We start from the raw sequence: 21242 nt of genomic DNA, 5'->3' as shown, positions 1-21242 counted from the left end.
GAGAGGTTTAAGCTAGAGGAACAATATTTGCATGATTATGCTAATGCAAGAGGAGAGCTGTCTTCTAACGTTTTCTATCGGTTGTTGAGTGAGTATGTGGAGACAATGGATGCAAATAACTGTCTTGTGTGCACGCAAATCACTTCCTCTGTGGAAGAAGGGGTTACATTTCATAGCTTGCCCTTGACATATGGCATAACTTGTAATTTGCTACTTACCCAATTCTACAGGGAGTGCAGAATTATTAGGCAAATCAGTATTTTGACCACATCATCTTCTTTATGCATGTTGTCTTACTCCAAGCTGTATAGGCTCGAAAGCCTACTACCAATTAAGCATATTAGGTGATGTGCATCTCTGTAATGAAAAGGGGTGTGGTCTAATGACATCAACACCCTATATCAGGTGTGCATAATTATTAGGCAACTTCCTTTCCTTTGGCAAAATGGGTCAAAAGAAGGACTTAACAGGCTCAGAAAAGTCAAAAATAGTGAGATATCTTGCAGAGGGATGCAGCACTCTTAAAATTGCAAAGCTTCTGAAGCGTGATCATCGAACAATCAAGCGTTTCATTCAAAATAGTCAACAGGGTCGCAAGAAGCGTGTGGAAAAACCAAGGCGCAAAATAACTGCCCATGAACTGAGAAAAGTCAAGCGTGCAGCTGCCACGATGCCACTTGCCACCAGTTTGGCCATATTTCAGAGCTGCAACATCACTGGAGTGCCCAAAAGCACAAGGTGTGCAATACTCAGAGACATGGCCAAGGTAAGAAAGGCTGAAAGACGACCACCACTGAACAAGACACACAAGCTGAAACGTCAAGACTGGGCCAAGAAATATCTCAGGACTGATTTTTCTAAGGTTTTATGGACTGATGAAATGAGAGTGAGTCTTGATGGGCCAGATGGATGGGCCCGTGGCTGGATTGGTAAAGGGCAGAGAGCTCCAGTCCGACTCAGACGCCAGCAAGGTGGAGGTGGAGTACTGGTTTGGGCTGGTATCATCAAAGATGAGCTTGTGGGGCCTTTTCGGGTTGAGGATGGAGTCAAGCTCAACTACCAGTCCTACTGCCAGTTCCTGGAAGACACCTTCTTCAAGCAGTGGTACAGGAAGAAGTCTGCATCCTTCAAGAAAAACATGATTTTCATGCAGGACAATGCTCCATCACACGCGTCCAAGTACTCCACAGCGTGGCTGGCAAGAAAGGGTATAAAAGAAGGAAATCTAATGACATGGCCTCCTTGTTCACCTGATCTGAACCCCATTGAGAACCTGTGGTCCATCATCAAATGTGAGATGTACAAGGAGGGAAAACAGTACACCTCTCTGAACAGTGTCTGGGAGGCTGTGGTTGCTGCTGCACACAATGTTGATGGTGAACAGATCAAAACACTGACAGAATCCATGGATGGCAGGCTTTTGAGTGTCCTTGCAAAGAAAGGTGGCTATATTGGTCACTGATTTGTTTTTGTTTTGTTTTTGAATGTCAGAAATGTATATTTGTGAATGTTGAGATGTTATATTGGTTTCACTGGTAATAATAAATAATTGAAATGGGTATATATTTGTTTTTTGTTAAGTTGCCTAATAATTATGCACACCTGATATAGGGTGTTGATGTCATTAGACCACACCCCTTCTCATTACAGAGATGCACATCACCTAATATGCTTAATTGGTAGTAGGCTTTCGAGCCTATACAGCTTGGAGTAAGACAACATGCATAAAGAGGATGATGTGGTCAAAATACTCATTTGCCTAATAATTCTGCACTCCCTGTATAACCAAGAGTATATACAATATTTTTATTCGAATCATGATTTATTGTTTTCCTTTGTTCCAATTATTAGATATTTGAGTAAGATAGCTAAGGAGCATTGTATAGTATTAGTTAGAGGATTTTTTTAGCCAACTCTGACCTTTGTTATGGCTTATGCGCATCGTAACAATTTAACCTGCTTATTAACCCCAATGGAGAAGAGCTTTATAGGGCATACTGACGATAGGAGAAAAGCACTAAAAGAGGAATTGGAAAAAGGGTTGGAGAAAAGGACTTATGAAAATGATTACGATGACACTGCTATTGAGAAACAAGGGAGATTAGCTTTAGATGCATTACATGTAGGGAAGCTTTGTATATATGTAGGCCAAAATCACGCATTGACACTTTGTTTGTGGGAACGAGTGAATGTAGGCATGTATTTTTGTTTCAGACTAAGTGGACTTTTATTCTGAATGGTACAGACCCTGTGATTCCTGGAATTTATTATATTTGTGGGCTAAATGCCTATTATCGTCTTCCAAGAGGATGGTATGGGAGATGTTATTAGGGAATAGTATTCCCTAACATTTACCAGATAGATGATTTAAAGAAGATACCGAAAGCAACTGAATAACACCAAATGAGACAAAAGAGAGGAACAGCCTCTGAAATCGTAGGGGATATTTTTAGGGCAATAATTCCTTCTGTAGGAGTTATACTAAATGCAAACAAGATACAAAAATTGTTTACTATTGTGGATAATATGCTAACAAACTTTACAGGAGAAATACTTTTGCTAAACACTGAATTAGCCGCGGATAGAGCTATGACGCTTCAAAATAGGCTTGCTTTAGATATAATATTAGCTAAGGACGGAGGAGTTTGTAAAATGATCAATGCACGGCACTGTTGTTCGTACATTCCTGAGAATGAGAAAGAGATAAAGATTTACTTACTAATTTAACTAATACAAGTAAAGATTTCAAAGAATTAAAGGAACTAGGAGTTTGGGAAAAGGTTAGAAATGGATTTGTTGCTGTGGGAAATTGGTTTAGTCAAATTTAGGGTGGGATACTATGGAAAATTGTCGAAGTAATACTAATTGTGATCGTTATCATATTAGGATTATGGGGTGCATGTAGAATGTGGCAAAAAATAAAAATAAAAAAGGCAAAAATAATCAGAGGAGGGAGGAACAACCTAGGAGAAGAATCTATAGGGAGAATACAAGAAGGAGAAATCATAATGTAGCTGAAACAAATCTGTGAAATGTTGACAAAGGAAGGTGTGATGACATATTTAGTCATCAGAGGAGGGACTGATGGAGCAGATATGCTAATATAAGAATTTTATAATGATTTACGTGCGTTTACTAATGAGAAAATTCAATAAAAAATACGAATGCCTGAAAATAACGTGTGGAAGCCAAATGTGCCCACGGGGAGTGGTCACCATGTGTATTAACAAGATGCTAAATAATGAGAAATATTCATGTAAAATGCATTAATATGTCATACTTGGATCTATAACCTATGTTTTGTGTTAATTCGCATCTTTAACTTAGCCAAACTAAAGGCCTGGTTTCACTGGGCCCTGCCTGCTATAACGTGAAGACGCAACAATGCTTTCGAGGACTGGAACTGGAGAGAAGGACCTTGAACTGTGCAGAGTTCAGATGGCTCTGCTAGAAAATTCTGCAAATGTACCAGCAGACAGGAGATGATGAAGACAATTTGATACAATTATGTGTAATGTAGGCTAAACTTACTTTCCCAAGATTTGAACAATGGAAGCTCTGACTAAAAGACTGTGTGCAACATTTTTGTTACCTGAAGAGCCGGATGATGTTCTCATCAACAGAGGAACCCATCAAACTAATGGAACTTGAATCCTAAGTAGACGTGTAGATGGGGTAAACAAAAACTATAGGTTAAAGTCTTAACTTCTGATAAGATTGACCAATTAGCAATTAGTGGGATGGACTGAGACCCTAATAAAAAGTCATGACAAGAGGAGAAAAATCACAGCGGAGAGGAGAAAGTTGATGATGTTAGGAGACGCTGTCCGAAGTGCTAATAATTGGGCTCACACTCTGTGAGCCTGATACTTTGCTGACTACTGATGACCTGGAGACGAAGACTGACTCGTTGCTGACCCATCTTGGATCGGTAGCTATAATAATGCAACTGATTAATTTGTGCCTTTTCTTCTAGGTACCAACTGTGCTGTTATGAGTATTTTCTCATTTAGATAGATTTTTCCAAATTGTTTTTGTATGAAGACCCACATGCAATGCTAATCTTGGTTAGGTAGGCTGACAGGGGCGACATTGACGGTGACGACTGACTGACAATTGCTTTGCTGAATTACTACATAAATGTGTTGAGAAGGTATTAGCTTAATGTTGCTTTGATTATTTGTGATTCTTTGATGAATAACATTTTCGTGATGATTAATAATGTTTTATTACTGATATAGTCAAATAAGGGTTTTGATTAGAATGTAACCAATAGGGAATAAAAACAATTAACCTTCTTGAGAATGATGGTATTTCTTATTAGATAGGGTTGATCTTTGTTTCATTAATGTTGATTTTGATTATTAGTAGTAATTGATGGTTCAGTATACCACTGCATGACTAGGATACTCCATGCGATTCAAAAGGTTCATCGGCCTATATGGGTCCCCTTGTAAGTTTACTTACTAAGGACCAGGCACGTTAGCAAAGTCGCAGGACATGTCAGTGAAGAGTGCTAAGTTCACTGAACCATGAGAAAGATATTAACTATGAAAGCCTTTAAGTAAATTTGACAAAACCAATGAAAGAGTAAATTGTGAACCCTCAGGTATGTACCGTTAACAGTGAATTGACTCCTATTGTTGCCACTGTCGAAGGATGGTTCCCTTTCTTCTTTTTTGGACACAAAACTACGTGTAGACCCTGAAATTTCATGCTGCATGATTTATGATTATTCTTGCTATCTTGCTCTAGCATTTTATTTTCTGCGTCATCTTTTTCTGGTGCAGAATGAGGTAGCTACGCTTTTCATTGGGATTAGGCATAGAGACTATATTTCCCTTATCTTTATTCAATGAATTTACTTCCAAGGCCAAACTAGTTCTTTTTCTGGATATATTCCACAGATTTACGGCCTTCTATCTTCGGAGCACACTAACCTCAAACTTCCTTTTGTAATTCTCAGGTCACGCAGATCTATGTTGCTAGCATCTCCTTTTCGTTGCATCTCCTGAAATAGAGGAACTTCTTGCCACAGTTTTGGAGAACCGTCTCTAATCACAAGTCTTTATAAAGAGATTAAACATGATTATTTTCATGTTCCTAAACTAATGTCAAAACAGGCTATTGTAAAGATAGGCTTTATAAGAATCAAATCAAATGAAATCAGTGGGAGTCAAAGACATCATTTAAAAGTAGGATTAAGATGATCACGAAGACCATTGTAGAGTGACATCTTGAGGAAAGAATTTGGTACAAGGATCAAAGAGACGGATACTTCTGAACTCTTCCAACTTGACCTTTCTGAAACTAGTACAAGATAAAACAAAAAATAAAACAGCATTTTTGGAATACACATTATTGTTAGCTATATAGACGAGGCATCCAGGGCAAATTACTTGCAACAGTACACAACCAGGATTGAATTAAGTATTTCTAACGTGGATTAGGTATTATACAACTATCTCGCTCAAAATGTATAAAAAAAAAGAAAATGGTTCAGAGACAGTTATTGGGACACCAACTATGCTGAGTCATGTCTCCGGCCTTGTATATTGTATTCAGGGAGGACATACAATTTGATTTTGTTCATCTTAGTCATGAAGGAGCTAATCTATGATACAGATGCAAATGATTTCAGTGGCACACTGCTCCCAACTGAAATTTTTCAAAGTATTCTGTAATTGATGAATTCACAATTAAAATTCACAATACTAACTTACACTTTTAAATAATTTACACTTTTGGATATGTTTATGACTGTTTGCTCATTTGCAAAATCTGAGTGTAAGCTACTAATGAAAAGAACACAGCAGCAAGTCCAGTGGCACACATGGCCAACCACTGGTACTTCAACACCCTCTGATAGAAAACAATGGAGGTAAGGAATTTTTAAAAAAACACATTAGGAAATGATGTTAAGTTCAAATAAATTAAATAATTTAAAATGATAACAAAACAAAAAAGTATAATTTAATGTTAAAAATCTATAAATTGTACATCGTTACTAGTTAACTATAAAATATTTTAACACTCAATTGTGAAATTACGAATTAATGTAACAATTAAAATATAAGAATTAATATTATTTAAATACATCACTTTTAATACTTATTTGTGCATTCTAAAAAAATATTACAGTGGAAATTTATTTTTCAATTTAAATTTCAGAAAAACAAAGATACGCTAAAATTCTAGCCTGGCTGCAGAATGCTGGATCTTGTCGGCCAGGGCAGCATTTGCATTCTAACTTGAGACCATCAAGACCATCTATGCCGCTGTCCCGGACCTGCGATGTCCTCCAATAGGTCAGGGTCAGGGTCAGAGGTCCTCCTGTGTCTTCTTTCTGTAGGTGGCTCCCAGTATGGCCATGCCTTACTAGAACTTTCACTTTTCATTTTGAACTTTCACAATTTGTGCTCTTATTAAAAAATTATGGCAGCAAAGCAGAAATATGGAGGCCTGCCTTGCTTAATATCTAAAGCCTCTAAAGCGGTACATGACAAATTGTACAGTGTTGTGGCTGTATACTTAAATTAATTACCTCTCTGTTGTTTTCAACAGCAGTCAGCTGTATTCGTATGGGCTTTGGTGTGACTGTATCCAGGAATGCACTTTCAGGAAACTGGCGAAGTTGTTCAGTTTGAGGAACATCACCACGGAGAACTGGAACATGGTCATGCTCACTTCCAAAAGCAGGGTTTCCTTCTCCTGTGACCTTTTTATCTCTACCGGTAAATTGAGATGTTGAAGGATTCCCCAAAGGTCTCAAAAGAGAACTGCCTGCATCTAGCAAATCATGGGTGCCACTTGTCCTAAAGTCCTTTGCATTACATCCACCTAAAATACAACAACAAATAACATTACTGGAGCTACTTGGTACTGCATTCTCATTACATCATTGTCATTGTCCAAAATATATGGAATGATGTGTGTGTATTATATGCAATGTAGTGTGTGTACCTTTTGTGAAAACAATAAATGACCAAGAAAGTAGTGAATAGTCTATAAATCCTCATGAGAGGCTTGTTAATCTATCTCATTGATATATTGCCCTAAAACAGTCAGAATGATAAAGTATACGTATTAATGTAGATTGCAATTTGGGAGATACAATACTTATCATAATCAGTCTTACATCCAAAGGTAGGTGGATAGACGGTTATTGGAACTCATGAAAGTCAAGCAGGCATATCATGATTCTTGTTATTCACATATCTTTATTATACGTTCCTGTAAATTAAACATCCTGCCTAAATAATTTCTATTTTTTGCAACACACTTACTATCACTTTGTAATAATTTGTAATCCATAATTTAGATGTACTATAGGTAATAAGAAAAATCAAGATGTAACAGATAAACACACCAGAAGTGTTAAGTAATGTGTGGCAAAGATCTATGACCATCAAGGTGTATTGAGTCTTATATCATTCTGACCTTCAAACCGTATCTTAATTCAAGATCTCTTGTGTTGAGATGACATGGATAGTATGAGGGCTTCAGGAAGAAGAACCTTGACATTAGAGAGCTCTCTTAGCCATCTGTTTATAATCAGTGGAGTACATGGCAAGCAGGCAGAGATAGGCTGACAGTAGGAGTCTGGTCAGGTGAGATTACTAGGGGTTCTTATTTAGGTGGATAGGTTCTCTCCCCCGTATCACTTTGTGGCAGATGCACAAGACATTGATTTGTCAGTTTCACTGGTAACAACACAAATGTGCCAAGTTTGGTGGTGAAGTGATCATTTCTACACATACATTTTCAGGGTTAGTCATTTATCTTTGGAGTCCTTTTGCAATTTGCAGACAATTTGGGTTGGTATAATGCAATATATGAAATCCATTCTTGTAAACTTCACCACAAGAACCAAAGTAATGAACTGGAATGGCCAACAGGGACATGATTCCCTCCTCTGGAGGTGTACATTTCTGGCTGCCTTGTTGACTTGAGGGACACATGCCTGAAGTGGAAGGGCTGCTCGCAAGTGGCTCAGACACATTAGGTCATGCTTGGACCATTCCTATTTAAATTTACTTTTCGCTTGTGGTCTACCACAGAGATTGGTATTCACCCTCTAGCTTATTTGGCAATTAAAGTATAACATGTATTCACAAAAACATGTTTTACATCTGTTTTGTAACCCTTTGTGTGCACAGCATATTCCTCACTGGGGCCGGATTTGTTCAGAAAAGAGCAATTACATTTTCATCCTCCATCGGATTGCCAGCCTTATGAAGAGGCCTCGTAAGTGCTTCATGTGAGCTGGTGGGGGTCACTAGCACTCATTTTTGTGGGGTGGCACTTTTATTTACCACATCAGACATTTCCAGCGTGTAAGAGAGAGAAAAACACACAACGCAGAAAGACTGAGGAAGAGTAAAGGGGAAAACTGTCACAAACGGAGAAAGCAGCAACCTGCAGAAGTGAGATAAAGGGGCAGGGAGTGTCTGACAATAGATTAAAGAGGCATGAGATGCATTTAGGACTGTGCAGCTTTAGTATTCAGTGTGCCAAAGCTTAATTGCAGCTGATGCGGTGTCTGAGCAGAGGTTTGGTCACCAGCACTCATTCTTTTACAAACTAAGCACTGGGGCCCATCATATCTGAATAAGACAGACAGGGTGTATACAAAAATCTATCTTGCTGCTAGGCTGTCATAAGCAAATGGATGCTACGCTAAAAAATACACTAGATTCAACATGAGCTAAAGTTGACCTGACTAAGCCTCTGAAACTGTGACATGCTAATAGAACTCACATACTTAGCTGCTATCCAGTCCCACAGGGCATCAGTCAAGGATTTGATTTTTCAGTGAACCATAAGGTGCCAACGAAATGCCCACTCTAGGGGGATGGAAGGTTAATGTAGATAAGCCATTGAAGGCAAATAATTTAAACTCTTTCAGTAGACTACAAACCTGACCTAGGGAGCCTCATCTCTGTAGGTTGCAGTTCCACAGGCTGGGACATTTCTACTAGCCAGATTGAAGAGTGAATTAAAATCATAATGCCTTCCATGTTAGAGCATAAGGTTGCCCAAACAACATGAAAAAATACATAGGTAGACTGGACAATGTCCGTAAGTAAATGCTTTGTCATCTGAAGAAGAAGAATAGAAAATTAAACCCCATGCTTCATTTTCAATATTAATTTGTCCTACATTTGCTCCACATATCTCAACATTACTGAAACCTTGTGAGCCAAAATATGTAAAGAAAGTGAATAGTCTAATTTCTAGTAGGCCATTCAGTCCTTCAGGTTACTGGCCGTTGTGCATTATGCGCCACCAAAAGGGGCGTACCCTGGGGTGGGGTTGTTTGGGTTGTTGCACCCCTCTAAAAGATTTATTCTGTGGTAAATAGTTGGGTACAGGGGCTTTCAGTTGGGTATGGTGAAGTGTCTGTCGGATTGCACATGGGATTTTTAGATGCCCACACAGCCAAAACACACAGACACACACTCTTCTTCTGTTCTGAAGTCCTTAAAAATGTTGATTAATAAACAAAAAATGTGTTTTAAGTACCCATAAAAATCCACCCTCCACTGCCTGCTCCTTAAGCCCCCCCATATGTCCTGATTCTCATATAAGGTGTTTTAACAAGATAGCGCAGTGTGGCTGGGAAACCAAGCTACACCCCCGTTCACCAATAAATAATCTTAGCATTTGCTAGAGCCATTAAGGACCTTCATTGGCTACCAGGCGGAGTGTGCCAACTTCTCAATTGCTCCTCCTTCATTTGACCTACTGATAATGGACATCTGGAAATGCACACTATTTGATGGGATACAGTGTTTGTACTTCCTAATTGAAGGCCATTCGCTCCACATGTGCTAGTGATGCAGGTGTTTGACTGCCAGTTAGGATGACTCCAGCTCTGAAGACACCCCTATCCTAAAAGATTCTGTCTACTAGGCAGCTGAGAAGGTGCCCAATTATACAGAATAACCCAGCCACTGTTTGCCATCTGTTCTTTCTATCAAGCAAGTACCATATGAGTAAAACACCAACATCTCAGAAGAATTGGGTCCAGTCTGTAAGGAGGTGCAGCATCTGTTGGTGCCCAACAACAAGCAAGCAAAGGGAACATCTAGAGTCACTACTCTACTATGATGATTCATTGACGCTGCACATGTGCTGACAGGCAAATGTTACCTCATATTTACATTTCTGTAGAGCCTGCACTATAACGTAACCTGGATTGACTTTAGGATTGTGTGCACAGAGAGGTTGCCAGGAGATACCCAACCTTAACATTTATAAGTAAAGTTTGTTCATCTCTCAAAATCTCTTTCACCATTAGCCGAAGCTCTCAAAGGTTCTTGTGCCTAGATCATCAAGTTCTTAAGCAATGATTTTTAAGGTTCATCTAACAAATACATCAAACAAAGAATTTTGATGAACAATGCATTAGTTCCAGTGCCCAGCAAAATGCCTCATAAAAATACCTTAGGACATTGCATCATAGGTAAATTATGTATTGTGCATCTGCAGTTAAGGATGCATGTCATAAGTCCAGGATTCATCCATGTAAGAACATCACACACTAACACTTCTTGTACCAGAACAGCACCTGATCAAGAATGAGTTCCGCTTGCTTGTGATTTCTAATCAATTGATAGGCTGTTGTGCTGCAGCATATGTAAGACATTGCAGGTAATGCAAGAGTTGATGGAACATGAGCATTTCTTTCAAGCATTGAAACCCACATCATGGATTACTGTAAAGTACCTACCAAACAGCTTTAAGCCATGGGTCTGCAATTGCCAGCTGTTGGAAATGGCCTTTCTGCAGGGTCACCCACAAACTTTTTGCCTTCCTCCTTCTCTTTTTCTGACCTGATTTTTGCTGGCTTTAGGACTCTGTGTAAAGTGCATATGCTCTCTCCTTAAAACATGGTAACATTGGCTCATACCCAATTGGCTTATTTAATTTACTTGTAAGTCCATAGTCAAGTGCACTACATGTGCCCAGGGCCTGTAAATTAAATGCTACTAGTGGCCTGCAGCACTGGTTGTGCCATCCACATAAGTAGCTCCCTAACCATGTCTCAGGCCTGCCATTGCAGTTTCACTGCCACTTCGACTTGGCATTTAAAAGTAATTGACAAATCTTAAACCCCCTTTTTTCTACATATACATCACCCCAAAGGTAGGCTCTAGGTAGCTCACAAGCAGGCTGCTATGTAGGTAAAAGTCAGGACATCAAATGTGTGTTCTATATGTCTTGGTAATGTAAAACTCTTAAGTTTGTTTTACACTGCTGTGAGGCCTGCTCCTTTCATAGGATAGAATTAGGGCTACCCTCATATACTGTTTGAGTGGTAGATCCTGATCTAAAAGGAGCAGCCGGGTCATATTTAGTATGGCCAGAATGGTGCTACAAAAATCCTGCTTAATGGTGAAGTTGGATTTTATATCACTATTTTAGAAATTTTACTTTTAGAAAGTGAGCATTTCTCTACACTTAAATCCTTCTGTGCCTTCCAATCCATGTCTGGCAAGGTTTAGTTGACAGGGTCCCTTGTGCATTAACTCAGACAACCCCAAACACAGGATGCTCAGTCACACTTGCATACATCTGCATATTGAATTGGTCTTCCTGGGCGGGAGGGTGGAGGGCTTGACACTTACATGTCAAAGGACAGTAGCCTGCCCTCACACAAAGGACTGCCACACTCCCTACTGGGACCCTGATAGGAACTGAAAGGGGACCTTGTGCACTTCTAAGCCACTCTTTGAAGTGCACCCCACTTCAAAGGCACATTTGGGTATTAAGCACTGTCCCTGACCCTACCAACTAAGACACTTCTGAGGTAGACACTCTACTTCATCAAGACTCTTCCTGAAGAAGAGAACCTGAACCAGAACCTTCAACCTGCCAAGAAGAACTGCCTGGATACCCAAAGGACTCATCTGACTGCTTTCTGAGAAGGACTGCTGCCTTGCTGTTGCCCTGCTGCCTTGCTGCTCTCTGGCTGTGCTGAGAAGTGCTCTCCAAGGGCTTGGATAGAGCTTGCTTCCTGTTCCCTGAAGTCTCAGGACCAAAAAGACTTCATTTCTGCAAGAAGAACTCCCTGTGTGGCGGAAATCAACGCACAGCCGGCAGAACACAACTCACAGCCTGAAAAATTCACTGCATGCCGAACCAGAATGACGCAGCCTGACTTTGTAAGGAAAAGATCAATGCAGCGCCAGCTTAGAGACCAGAAATTTGACGCCCAGCCCATTGGATCGACGCACAGCCGAGCCGGAACAACGCAGTCTGACTTCCTGAGAGGAATCGACGCAGCGCCTGCCGTGCGGTAGAATTTTCCATGCAATGCCCACCGGATCGACGAAGCCCCTGTGACTTCATCCTGCCAGTGCCGGATTTCAACGCATCGCCTCTGGGGCGTCCGAAAACCCCCCAACCTTAAGAGGATCCAAGACCGAGCACTGGAAATCGACACAAAGCCTTCCCTGCGTGAAAAATAAACGACGCATCGCCGTGTGCAGCCCAAGAAATCGATGCACACCTCCCTGTTTTCCATGCAGCTCCTCCTCTGCGGTTTCTTGCGGAGATTTTGAACGCAAACCAGGTACTTTGTGCTTGCAAGAGACATGTATTGCTTTTAAGAGACTAAAGACACTTAATATCATTTCTACAGTGATATTTTCAACATATACTTATTGCATCTTAATCGTTTTGACCTGCATTTATCGAGATAAATATTATATATTTTTCTAAACACTGTGTGGTGTATTTTTGTGGTGTTCTACTATGTTATTGCATGATTTATTGCACCAATACTTTACACTTTGCCTTCTAAGTTAAGCCTCAATGCCAGGCTACAAGAGGGTGGGCACAGGATAATTTGGATTGTGTGTGACTTACCCTGACTAGAGTGAGGGTCCTTGCTTGGACAGGGGATAACCTGACTGCCAACCAAAGACCCCATTTCTAACACCAGCACTCAAAACAAACAACATATTGTTAAATCACACACAGCAATAGACCCAGAACCTCTTCTTGCATGTAGTAGCTTACTGATAGAATGTGGTAACAGTCAAGTACATATTTTATCAATTTGTCTGTATGTTAAATTGCCTATCGTGTACTGAAGTTACCTAGTCCAGGTCCATCCAAGGTCCTGCCAAGTTCCCTCTGTACATCTTAATACTCAGGTATTAATGTTTCACAGAAGACTAATCATTGATTTTGAATATTCCAGTGAGATATTATATCCTCTATTACGTAAAGGGATCATTTGTTTTCCTCCAAAGAAAACATCATGGGTCCCCTACGAACATGAAGGAATTGTAGACAGTATCTTCTATATTCCTTCAATGAGACTTTCAAGCTTGCACTGTGACTGTTGGGGGTATTAATGATGGTCTTCTCTGCAGCATCCAAAATTACAGTAGACACTTTACTTATCCATTGCTTAGAGACTCACAATGGTTCTCTCAACATCTTGTGGTGCTTTTATGATTCACACTTTGTCTTGATGAGTTCATATGTAAGGTTTATGTTTTCTTGAACACACATTTTGGATCAAAAAAAAGATTACAGTGCGACTTTTAGTAAGTGATGCATAATGCCAAAGCTGATTTCACTGGGATGTCAGGACCAATTTTACTTTCCGTCTATGGTTACAGTCATTCTACAATGGAGCACAGATGCTTGACTTTCTTTACAGTCTAAATCGCACCACGCTTTGGGGGTGATGGTGCATTTCTTTTTGATTGAGCCCATCATTACATACAAGGGCATGGTAATGGTCTATACTTACTGAGCTAATCAATGGGGGATCAGGTTTCTAGTTTTCACTTTATGAGATGGACATATAACAATCTTCTAAATAACATTTAGAATCACCTGTCTTATACTTTTCCATGAACAATACAGTGTAGTGTAAGATGTGGCTGAATATTTAAGCAAGCAACTGCATTCTCCGGCATTTATCTCTGATGCAGAATATGAAGACCATCTCCTTTTTGACGGACTTCCTTCTAATGACTTTTGCACCTAAATCGTCATTGTCACATGAAGTATCCAGCCTCTGCACTCCCTGCTTTTCTGGAATAAGGTCAAAGGTCCACTGAAATAACTGCCGCCTCACAGTCACCACTCTAGGTCTCTTCTGGGGATTCTCTTCCACAAACCATTGGAGATCATGGTGGAAAGATGTGCAGTCGCGCAAATATCAGCAATTTCTAAAGTACCAAAGTCTTATCAACTGTCTTCTTTAAAGTACTTCTGTAAAACCATGGCCACTGCACACTGGTACAAACATTTTAGCAACAGCAGTGTATGTGTGATCGTTGATGATTTGATTCTGCCAGCGCTGTGTCCAAAAGGTGCTGCTTTGTTTTGACAAAACAATGTCTCAAGATACAGTCACTTTTGACCTGTGAGCAGTGCTTACTTTGGCCTCATGGTTGCAAGTGTGGACAATGGCATGTAAGAAGAAGGAAGCTAAAGATAGAAAAAGAGTGAGATAAACGGACACGGTCTACGGGGGTGTTAGAAAGAGGTATGAGATGCAATAAGCAGTAGTACAGGGGCTTGGCAGAAAAGGTCCAGGAATCCGGAGCAAGTCAGGAGCAATATAAAACATCATTCCATAAGATCTCAGACAGCAACTTTAACAGGGAGGTTGCAAGGGTGGATTATTGCTTGATGACACCTGGGGCTAAGTAACCAGAGGAGCGCCAATCAGGCCATACTCAGAGTCCAACCAATCAGAATGCTAGGATTATGGAACTGGAAACTTCTGGGGCAGTATAAAAGAGTTAGCAATCAGAACCATGTGGCCTCACAACTTTTTGTTGTTGTGATGCTTTAAGTTTTTACTTATGGATAGTCTTTCTAAGTTATTTTATCAAGGACAAACCACACAAATGGCCCATATGGGCTTATTAGCTTTATTTCAGGGCATCAGGAAAATAGTCAGCTATATAATCTAATTATAGGAACTTTGCATTTTGTAATGACTTACCTTATAAACTCAAAGATCCTCTCACGTTGTATGTTAATTGTCCTACACTTTAGATTGATGACTAGCAGCAGTCCAGGCGTAGTGGAAAAAGATGCGGTCCTATCACATTAGACCCACAAATGATTAAGAAATTAGCAAGAAGCCAACACAAACTGGGCCCATACCAAAGGCTCTTTTCAACATAAAGAAACTGTCCAGCACTTCTGGAAAACTAGAATATTTACCTGTGACCAGGTAAGCCATCCTTTGAAAAAAGTGTTCACTACTAAAAGAACACACTTTCATATCCTCATTAATAACAGAACTCCTACTGGCTCTGGAAAACAGCTGCCATGCAACAATAGACTTTGGAGTCTTTGGTTGTTTTATTGATGAAACCTTTTGTGCCACTTCCATCGCAGACATCGTCAGAACCCACAGACTCAGCATCATATCCTATGCAGACGACACACAACTCATCCGCTCACTCACTGAAGACCTCTCCACCACCAGAACAAACATCTACAATGTCATCACCAGTGTAGCCACCTGCATGAGAACCAACTGCCTCAAACTCAGTTCAAACAAGATGGAAGTACTGATCTTTGGGAAGAACACCTCCCCTTGGGATAACAGTTGGTAGCCCTCTGAGCTCAGACCAACACCCAGCCCAACAAACCATCCCTGCAAACTCATCAGAGTCCTAAACGGCAGACTCACTATGAAGCAACAAATTAACGTGGTCGCCTCCTCCTGCTTCCACACCCTCCACATGGATCCCCGCCAGCACCAGAAAGACAATCACCCAGGCCCTCAACACCAGCTGGCTAGATTACAGCAACACTTTTTACTCCAGCATCTCCACTCAGCTCCTCAAGAGACTCCACACTATACAGAACACAGCAGTCAGACTCATACACAACCTTCCCAAATGATCCCACATCACCTCCACCTCAAGAACCTCTGCTGACTCCCCATCCAGAAGAGATGCCAGTTTAAGCTTCTCACACGCACACACTGTAGGAAGTTGGCTCTGTATGTACTATTTCAAAGTAAGAAATAGCATGCACAGAGTCCAAGGGTTCCCCTTAAAGGTATGATAGTGGCAAAAAGAGATAATTCTAATGCTCTATTTTGTGGTAGTGTGGTCGAGCAGTGGGCTTATCAGAGGGTAGTGTTAAGCATTTGTTGTACACACACAGGCAATAAATGAGGAACACACACTCAAAGACAATTCCAGGCCAATAGGTTTTTATATAGAAAAATATATTTTCTTAGTTTATTTTAGGAACCACAGGTTCAAGATTTACAAACAATACTTTAAATGAAAGGTATTTCACTTAGGAACTTTAGGAACTTTGAATTAGCAAAATAGCATATACAGTTTTCACACAAATGGCAATAAGCTATTTTAAAACTAGACAGTGCAATTTTCAACAGTTCCTGGGGGAAGTAAGTGTTTGTTAGATTTGCAGGTAAGTAAACAACCTACAGGGTTCAAAGTTGGGTCCAAGATAGCCCACCGTTGGGGGTTCAGGGCAACCCCAAAGTTACCACACCAGCAGCTCAGGGCCGGTCAGGTGCATAGGTCAAAGTGGTGCCCAAAACGCATAGGCTTCAATGGAGAAGGGGGTGCCCCGGTTCCAGTCTGCCAGCAGGTAAGTACCTGCGTCTTCGGAGGGTAGACCAGGGGGGTATTGTAGGGCACAGGGGGGGACACAAGTCAGCACAAGAAGTACACCCTCAGCGGTACGGGGGCGGCTGGGTGCAGTGTGCAAACAGGCGTCTGGTTTGCAATGTAGTTCAATGGGAGACCTAGGGGTCTCTTCAGCGATGCAGGCAGGCAAGGGGGGGGGGGCTCCTCGGGGTAGCCACCACCTGGGCAAGGGAGAGGGCCACCTGGGGGTCGCTCCTGCACTGGAGGTCGGATCCTTCAGGTCCTGGGTCTGCGGGTGCAGTGTCCTTACCAGGCGTCGGGTCTTTGAAGCAGGCAGTCGCGGTCAGGGGGGAGCCTCTGGATTCCCTCTGCAGGCGTCGCTGTGGGGACTCAGGGGGGTCAACTCTGGCTACTCACGGGCTTGCAGTCGCCGGGGAGTCCTCCCTGTAGTGTTGGTTCTCCACAAGTCGAGCCGGGGGCATCGGGTGCAGAGTACCAAGTCTCACGCTTCCGGCGGGAAACGTGTTGTTTTCAAAAGTTGCTTCTTTGTTGCAAAGTTGCAGTCTTTGGGGAAAGAGCCGCTGTCCTCGGGAGTTCTTGGTCCTTTTAGATGCAGGGTAGTCCTCTGATGCTTCAGAGGTCGCTGGACCCTGTGGAAGGTGTCGCTGGAGCAGTTCTTTTGAAGTAGGGAGACAGGCCGGTAGAGCTGGGGCCAAAGCAGTTGGTGTCTCCGTCTTCTCTGCAGGTTTTTCAGCTCAGCAGTCCTTCTTCGTCTTAGGTTGCAGAAATCTATCTTGCTAGGTTCTGGGAGCTCCTAAATACTCAATTTAGGGGTGTGTTTTGGTCTGGGAGGGCAGTAGCCAATGGCTACTGTCCTTGAGGGTGGCTACACCCTCTTTTGTGCCTACTCCCTGAGGGGAGGGGGGCACATCCCTATTCCTATTGGGGGAATCCTCCAAAATCAAGATGGAGGATTTCTAAAGGCAGGGGTCACCTCAGCTCAGGACATCTTAGGGGCTGTCCTGACTGGTAGGTGACTCCTCCTTGTTTTTCTCATTATCTCTCCTGGACTTGCCGCCAAAAGTGGGGGCTGTCTCCAGGGGGTGGCCAACTCCACTAGCTGGAGTGCCCTGGGGCAATGTAACACAAAGCCTGAGCCTTTGAGGCTCACTGCTAGGTGTTACAGTTCCTGCAGGGGGGAGGTGTGAAGCACCTCCACCCAGAGCAGGCTTTGTTTCTGGTTCACCACATGGGGTCAGAAACTCGTCTCTCAGCAGCAGGCTGGCACAGACCAGTCAGTCCTGCACTGAACAATTGGGTAAAATACAGAGGGCATCTCTAAGATGCCCTCTGTGTGCATTTATTTATAAATCCAACACTGGCATCAGTGTGGGTTTATTATTCTGAGAAGTTTGATACCAAACTTCCCAGTATTCAGTGTAGCCATTATGGATCTGTGGAGTTCGTTTTTGACAGACTCCCAGGCCATATACTCTTATGGCTACCCCGCACTTACAATGTCCAAGGTTTTGCTTAGACACTGTAGGGGCAAAGTGCTCATGCACCTATGCCCTCACCTGTGGAATAGTACACCCTGCCTTAGGGCTGTAAGGCCTGCTAGAGGGGTGACTTACCTATGCCATAGGCAGTGTGAGGTTGGCATGGCACCCTGAGAGGAGTGCCATGTCGACTTAGTTATTTTCTCCCCACCAGCATACACAAGCTGGCAAGCAGTGTGTCTGTGCTGAGTGAGGGGTCCCTAGGGTGGCATAAGACATGCTGCAGACCTTAGAGACCTTCCCTGGCATCAGGGCCCTTGGTACCAGGGGTACCAGTTACAAGGGACTTACCTGGGTGCCAGGGTTGTGCCAATTGTGGAGACAATGGTACATTTTAGGTGAAAGAACACTAGTGCTGGGGCCTGGTTAGCAGGGTCCCAGCACACTTCTCAGTCAAGTCAGCATCAGTATCAGGCAAAAAGTGGGGGGTAACTGCAACAGGGAGACATTTCCTTACACACACCTACAAAGTTTACATGACCAAGGAGTGGCCTACATCAACCACTTCCATCAACCCACCAGACACATGCACTCATCCACTCTTAGACTTGCACACATCACCTGCAACTGTGGCTGCCTCAGTGGGGGTCGGTCCTTCTACAATGCCGTCAAGACCTGGAATGACTTACTCCTCCACCTGTGAACAGCTCCCTCCCTGGTCGACCTCAGATGCAGACTCAAGACCTGGCTCTTTGACCAGACCTGCAAAACACCAGCACCCAGAGACCCTTACGGGTGATAGAGCTGTGCTATATAAATGCGGATTGATTAATTGATTGATTGATCAAAAAGCTCTCTTTTCAGAGAAAGACTTTGGCAGAAGCCATTTTAGGTTTTGATGGAACTCGGTTTCTGGTGATGTGCAATGGGAAAACAAATCGTTACTTCTTATGCTAGTTCTAAGACACACTGAATCAATAACCTTTGACATCATTGCTACCCCAATGTCCACTCTAATACTGGGAACAACATTGAATGCATGATCCTACAGTACAGGCTTCCGGTTACTAAATTTGAAGTTTGCCACTGCTTCGGTGTTACGTCATCCTGATTATCTGTAATCTTTTTCTGTGGAAAGAAATGGTTCTCCATTCTTCCATTTGCAACAGCTTGCACCTTGTCACAAAGACTTCCTGAAATTGATACAATTTATCTGGTAACATAGTATTCTACAATCTTGTCTGTTCCTGAAAATAATTATACCACTCACAACTAAGGAGACATTTTTCTGTTGTCTGCATTATCAAGATCAGGGTTCGCCAATGTCGATCCTGGAGGGCCCGATCCAGGCTGGATTTTTAGCAAATCTGCAATTATATAAATGTAGTTCTTAAAAATCTGGTGTGGATCCAGCCCTCCAGGACTGAACTTAAATAACCCTGATCTATAAAGTTCAGATTATATAGTTATAATACGGATAAGTCACAAGAGCTTGAGTTTTTGAAATTCAAGAAGTGCGCAAATGATAGACGTGTTTCTCACATTTTTCATTTAACGTTCTGGGCCTGATTTAGATCTCAGCAGAGGGGAATACTCCATGATAAACATGACAGGTATCCTGTCCTCCTTATTACGATCCCATTATATTCTATGGGGATCGTAATACAACGAATGGGATATGCATCATGTTTGTGATGGAGTATTCCCTCCACTGAGATCTAAATCAGGCCCTAAGTAATTTCCAGGTTCCCAACAGAAGAAGGCAAATGCATTGCATCAACAGGGAATCAACAGCGAGATGTTATTGAACTGCTCTACACATATTTGGCTATAAACTTTTCTAGATGCACTTTAAATTTGATTTTGGAACTAATACAATAGGCACGAAAAAATGTTAATCCAGCAGAATGGATTCTGGTGAAGACATGGCTGAGGAAGGGATTTCAAAGACTCATTCAGGACAACAATGTGCTCATTGCAGATAAGCAATTACAACAATAAGCCCTTCTAAAGCTACGTCATGACAATCTATTCTCTGTGCATACTGCTATAAAAAAAAAAAAAGATTTAGGACCTGATTACGATCTTGGCGGATGGAATACTCCATCACAAACATGACGGATATTCAATCTGCTGTATTACGAGTTCCATGGATATAATGGAATTGTAATATGGCGGATGGGATATCCGTCACATTTGTGATGGAGTAACCCTGTCTGCCGAGATTGTAATCAGGCACCTAAGTTACAATGGTCTTTTGGTGGGCAATGAAAGACAGTAACAGCGTATGCTACCAGTCCAACCATATGTATCTAAAACAAGGTTACCTTAACAAGATTTGTGAGACTTTTGCAACCACAACAACTGTGGTCACAAATATTCATGGACTTCATTGTTGAGCTTCCTTGGTCTCAAGGATGTACTGTTTTATAGTTCACTGTGGATTCCTTCACTAAACAAGCACATTTAGCCCCTCAATTAACCAAATATGTTTCGAAAGACAGTGAGAATTCAGACCCTTCTAGAAGTCATCATTGCTGATAGATAGGCTCACTTCATGTTGAGGTTTTGGAATACCCTATAAGAACAGTTCCAAACTTTAATTTTAAATCATTCAGCTATAGCCAGACCAAAAGATGCAAACAGACTATCAAATTGTACGTATGTTGCTATATTGCTTTATATTAGAATATCAGGAAGAATGGGTCTCTTTTTCTCCAGTAGCTGAATATACTTTACGAAGTTCATTAGTGTATCCACCCATTTTCTGTATGGGTGTCATTTTTGTGTTTGCTGTAGTTAAAGTTGTATCATTTCAGTTGTTACTCAAGTTAGTTTCAACCATTCATAAATCAGTGATTTACAACACTTTGCTTACTAAATGTCGACAAGAGATCTGTAGATTTGCCTTGAGCTCCGTCACCTAAGATTTCAGTAGACGATCATGTTTGGTTGATCACAGGACATTTACTGATTTCCAAATCTCATCCAAAGCTTTCTGCTTAACTGAGAGATTTGTGTGTACTGCAGCAGTTATGCTTACACACACTGTGAGCTGAATGACTGACCCTATGTTTCACATCTATATGTTCGAACCAGCAAGGAAAGCCCAGGGAACTAGGCC

At 41.6% G+C, this 21242-nt stretch overlaps 1 protein-coding gene across 2 annotated transcripts in view; it reads right to left on the bottom strand.

The window, feature by feature from the left end:
* LOC138293366 (FRAS1-related extracellular matrix protein 1-like) overlaps nt 1-21242 on the bottom strand; it is an 892846-nt gene that overhangs the window by 108776 nt on the left and 762828 nt on the right. For both annotated transcript variants that reach the window (XM_069232561.1, XM_069232560.1), the window contains exon 31: nt 6545-6840. In XM_069232561.1, coding sequence (XP_069088662.1) covers nt 6545-6840 — 296 coding nt within the window. The remainder of the gene's footprint in view (nt 1-6544; nt 6841-21242) is intronic.

Source organism: Pleurodeles waltl, chromosome 4_2, assembly GCF_031143425.1.
Source record: "Pleurodeles waltl isolate 20211129_DDA chromosome 4_2, aPleWal1.hap1.20221129, whole genome shotgun sequence".
NCBI lineage: Eukaryota > Metazoa > Chordata > Amphibia > Caudata > Salamandridae > Pleurodeles > Pleurodeles waltl.
The sequence above is the reverse complement of the archived record's forward strand: the minus strand, read 5'-3'. Positions and strand labels throughout refer to the sequence as shown.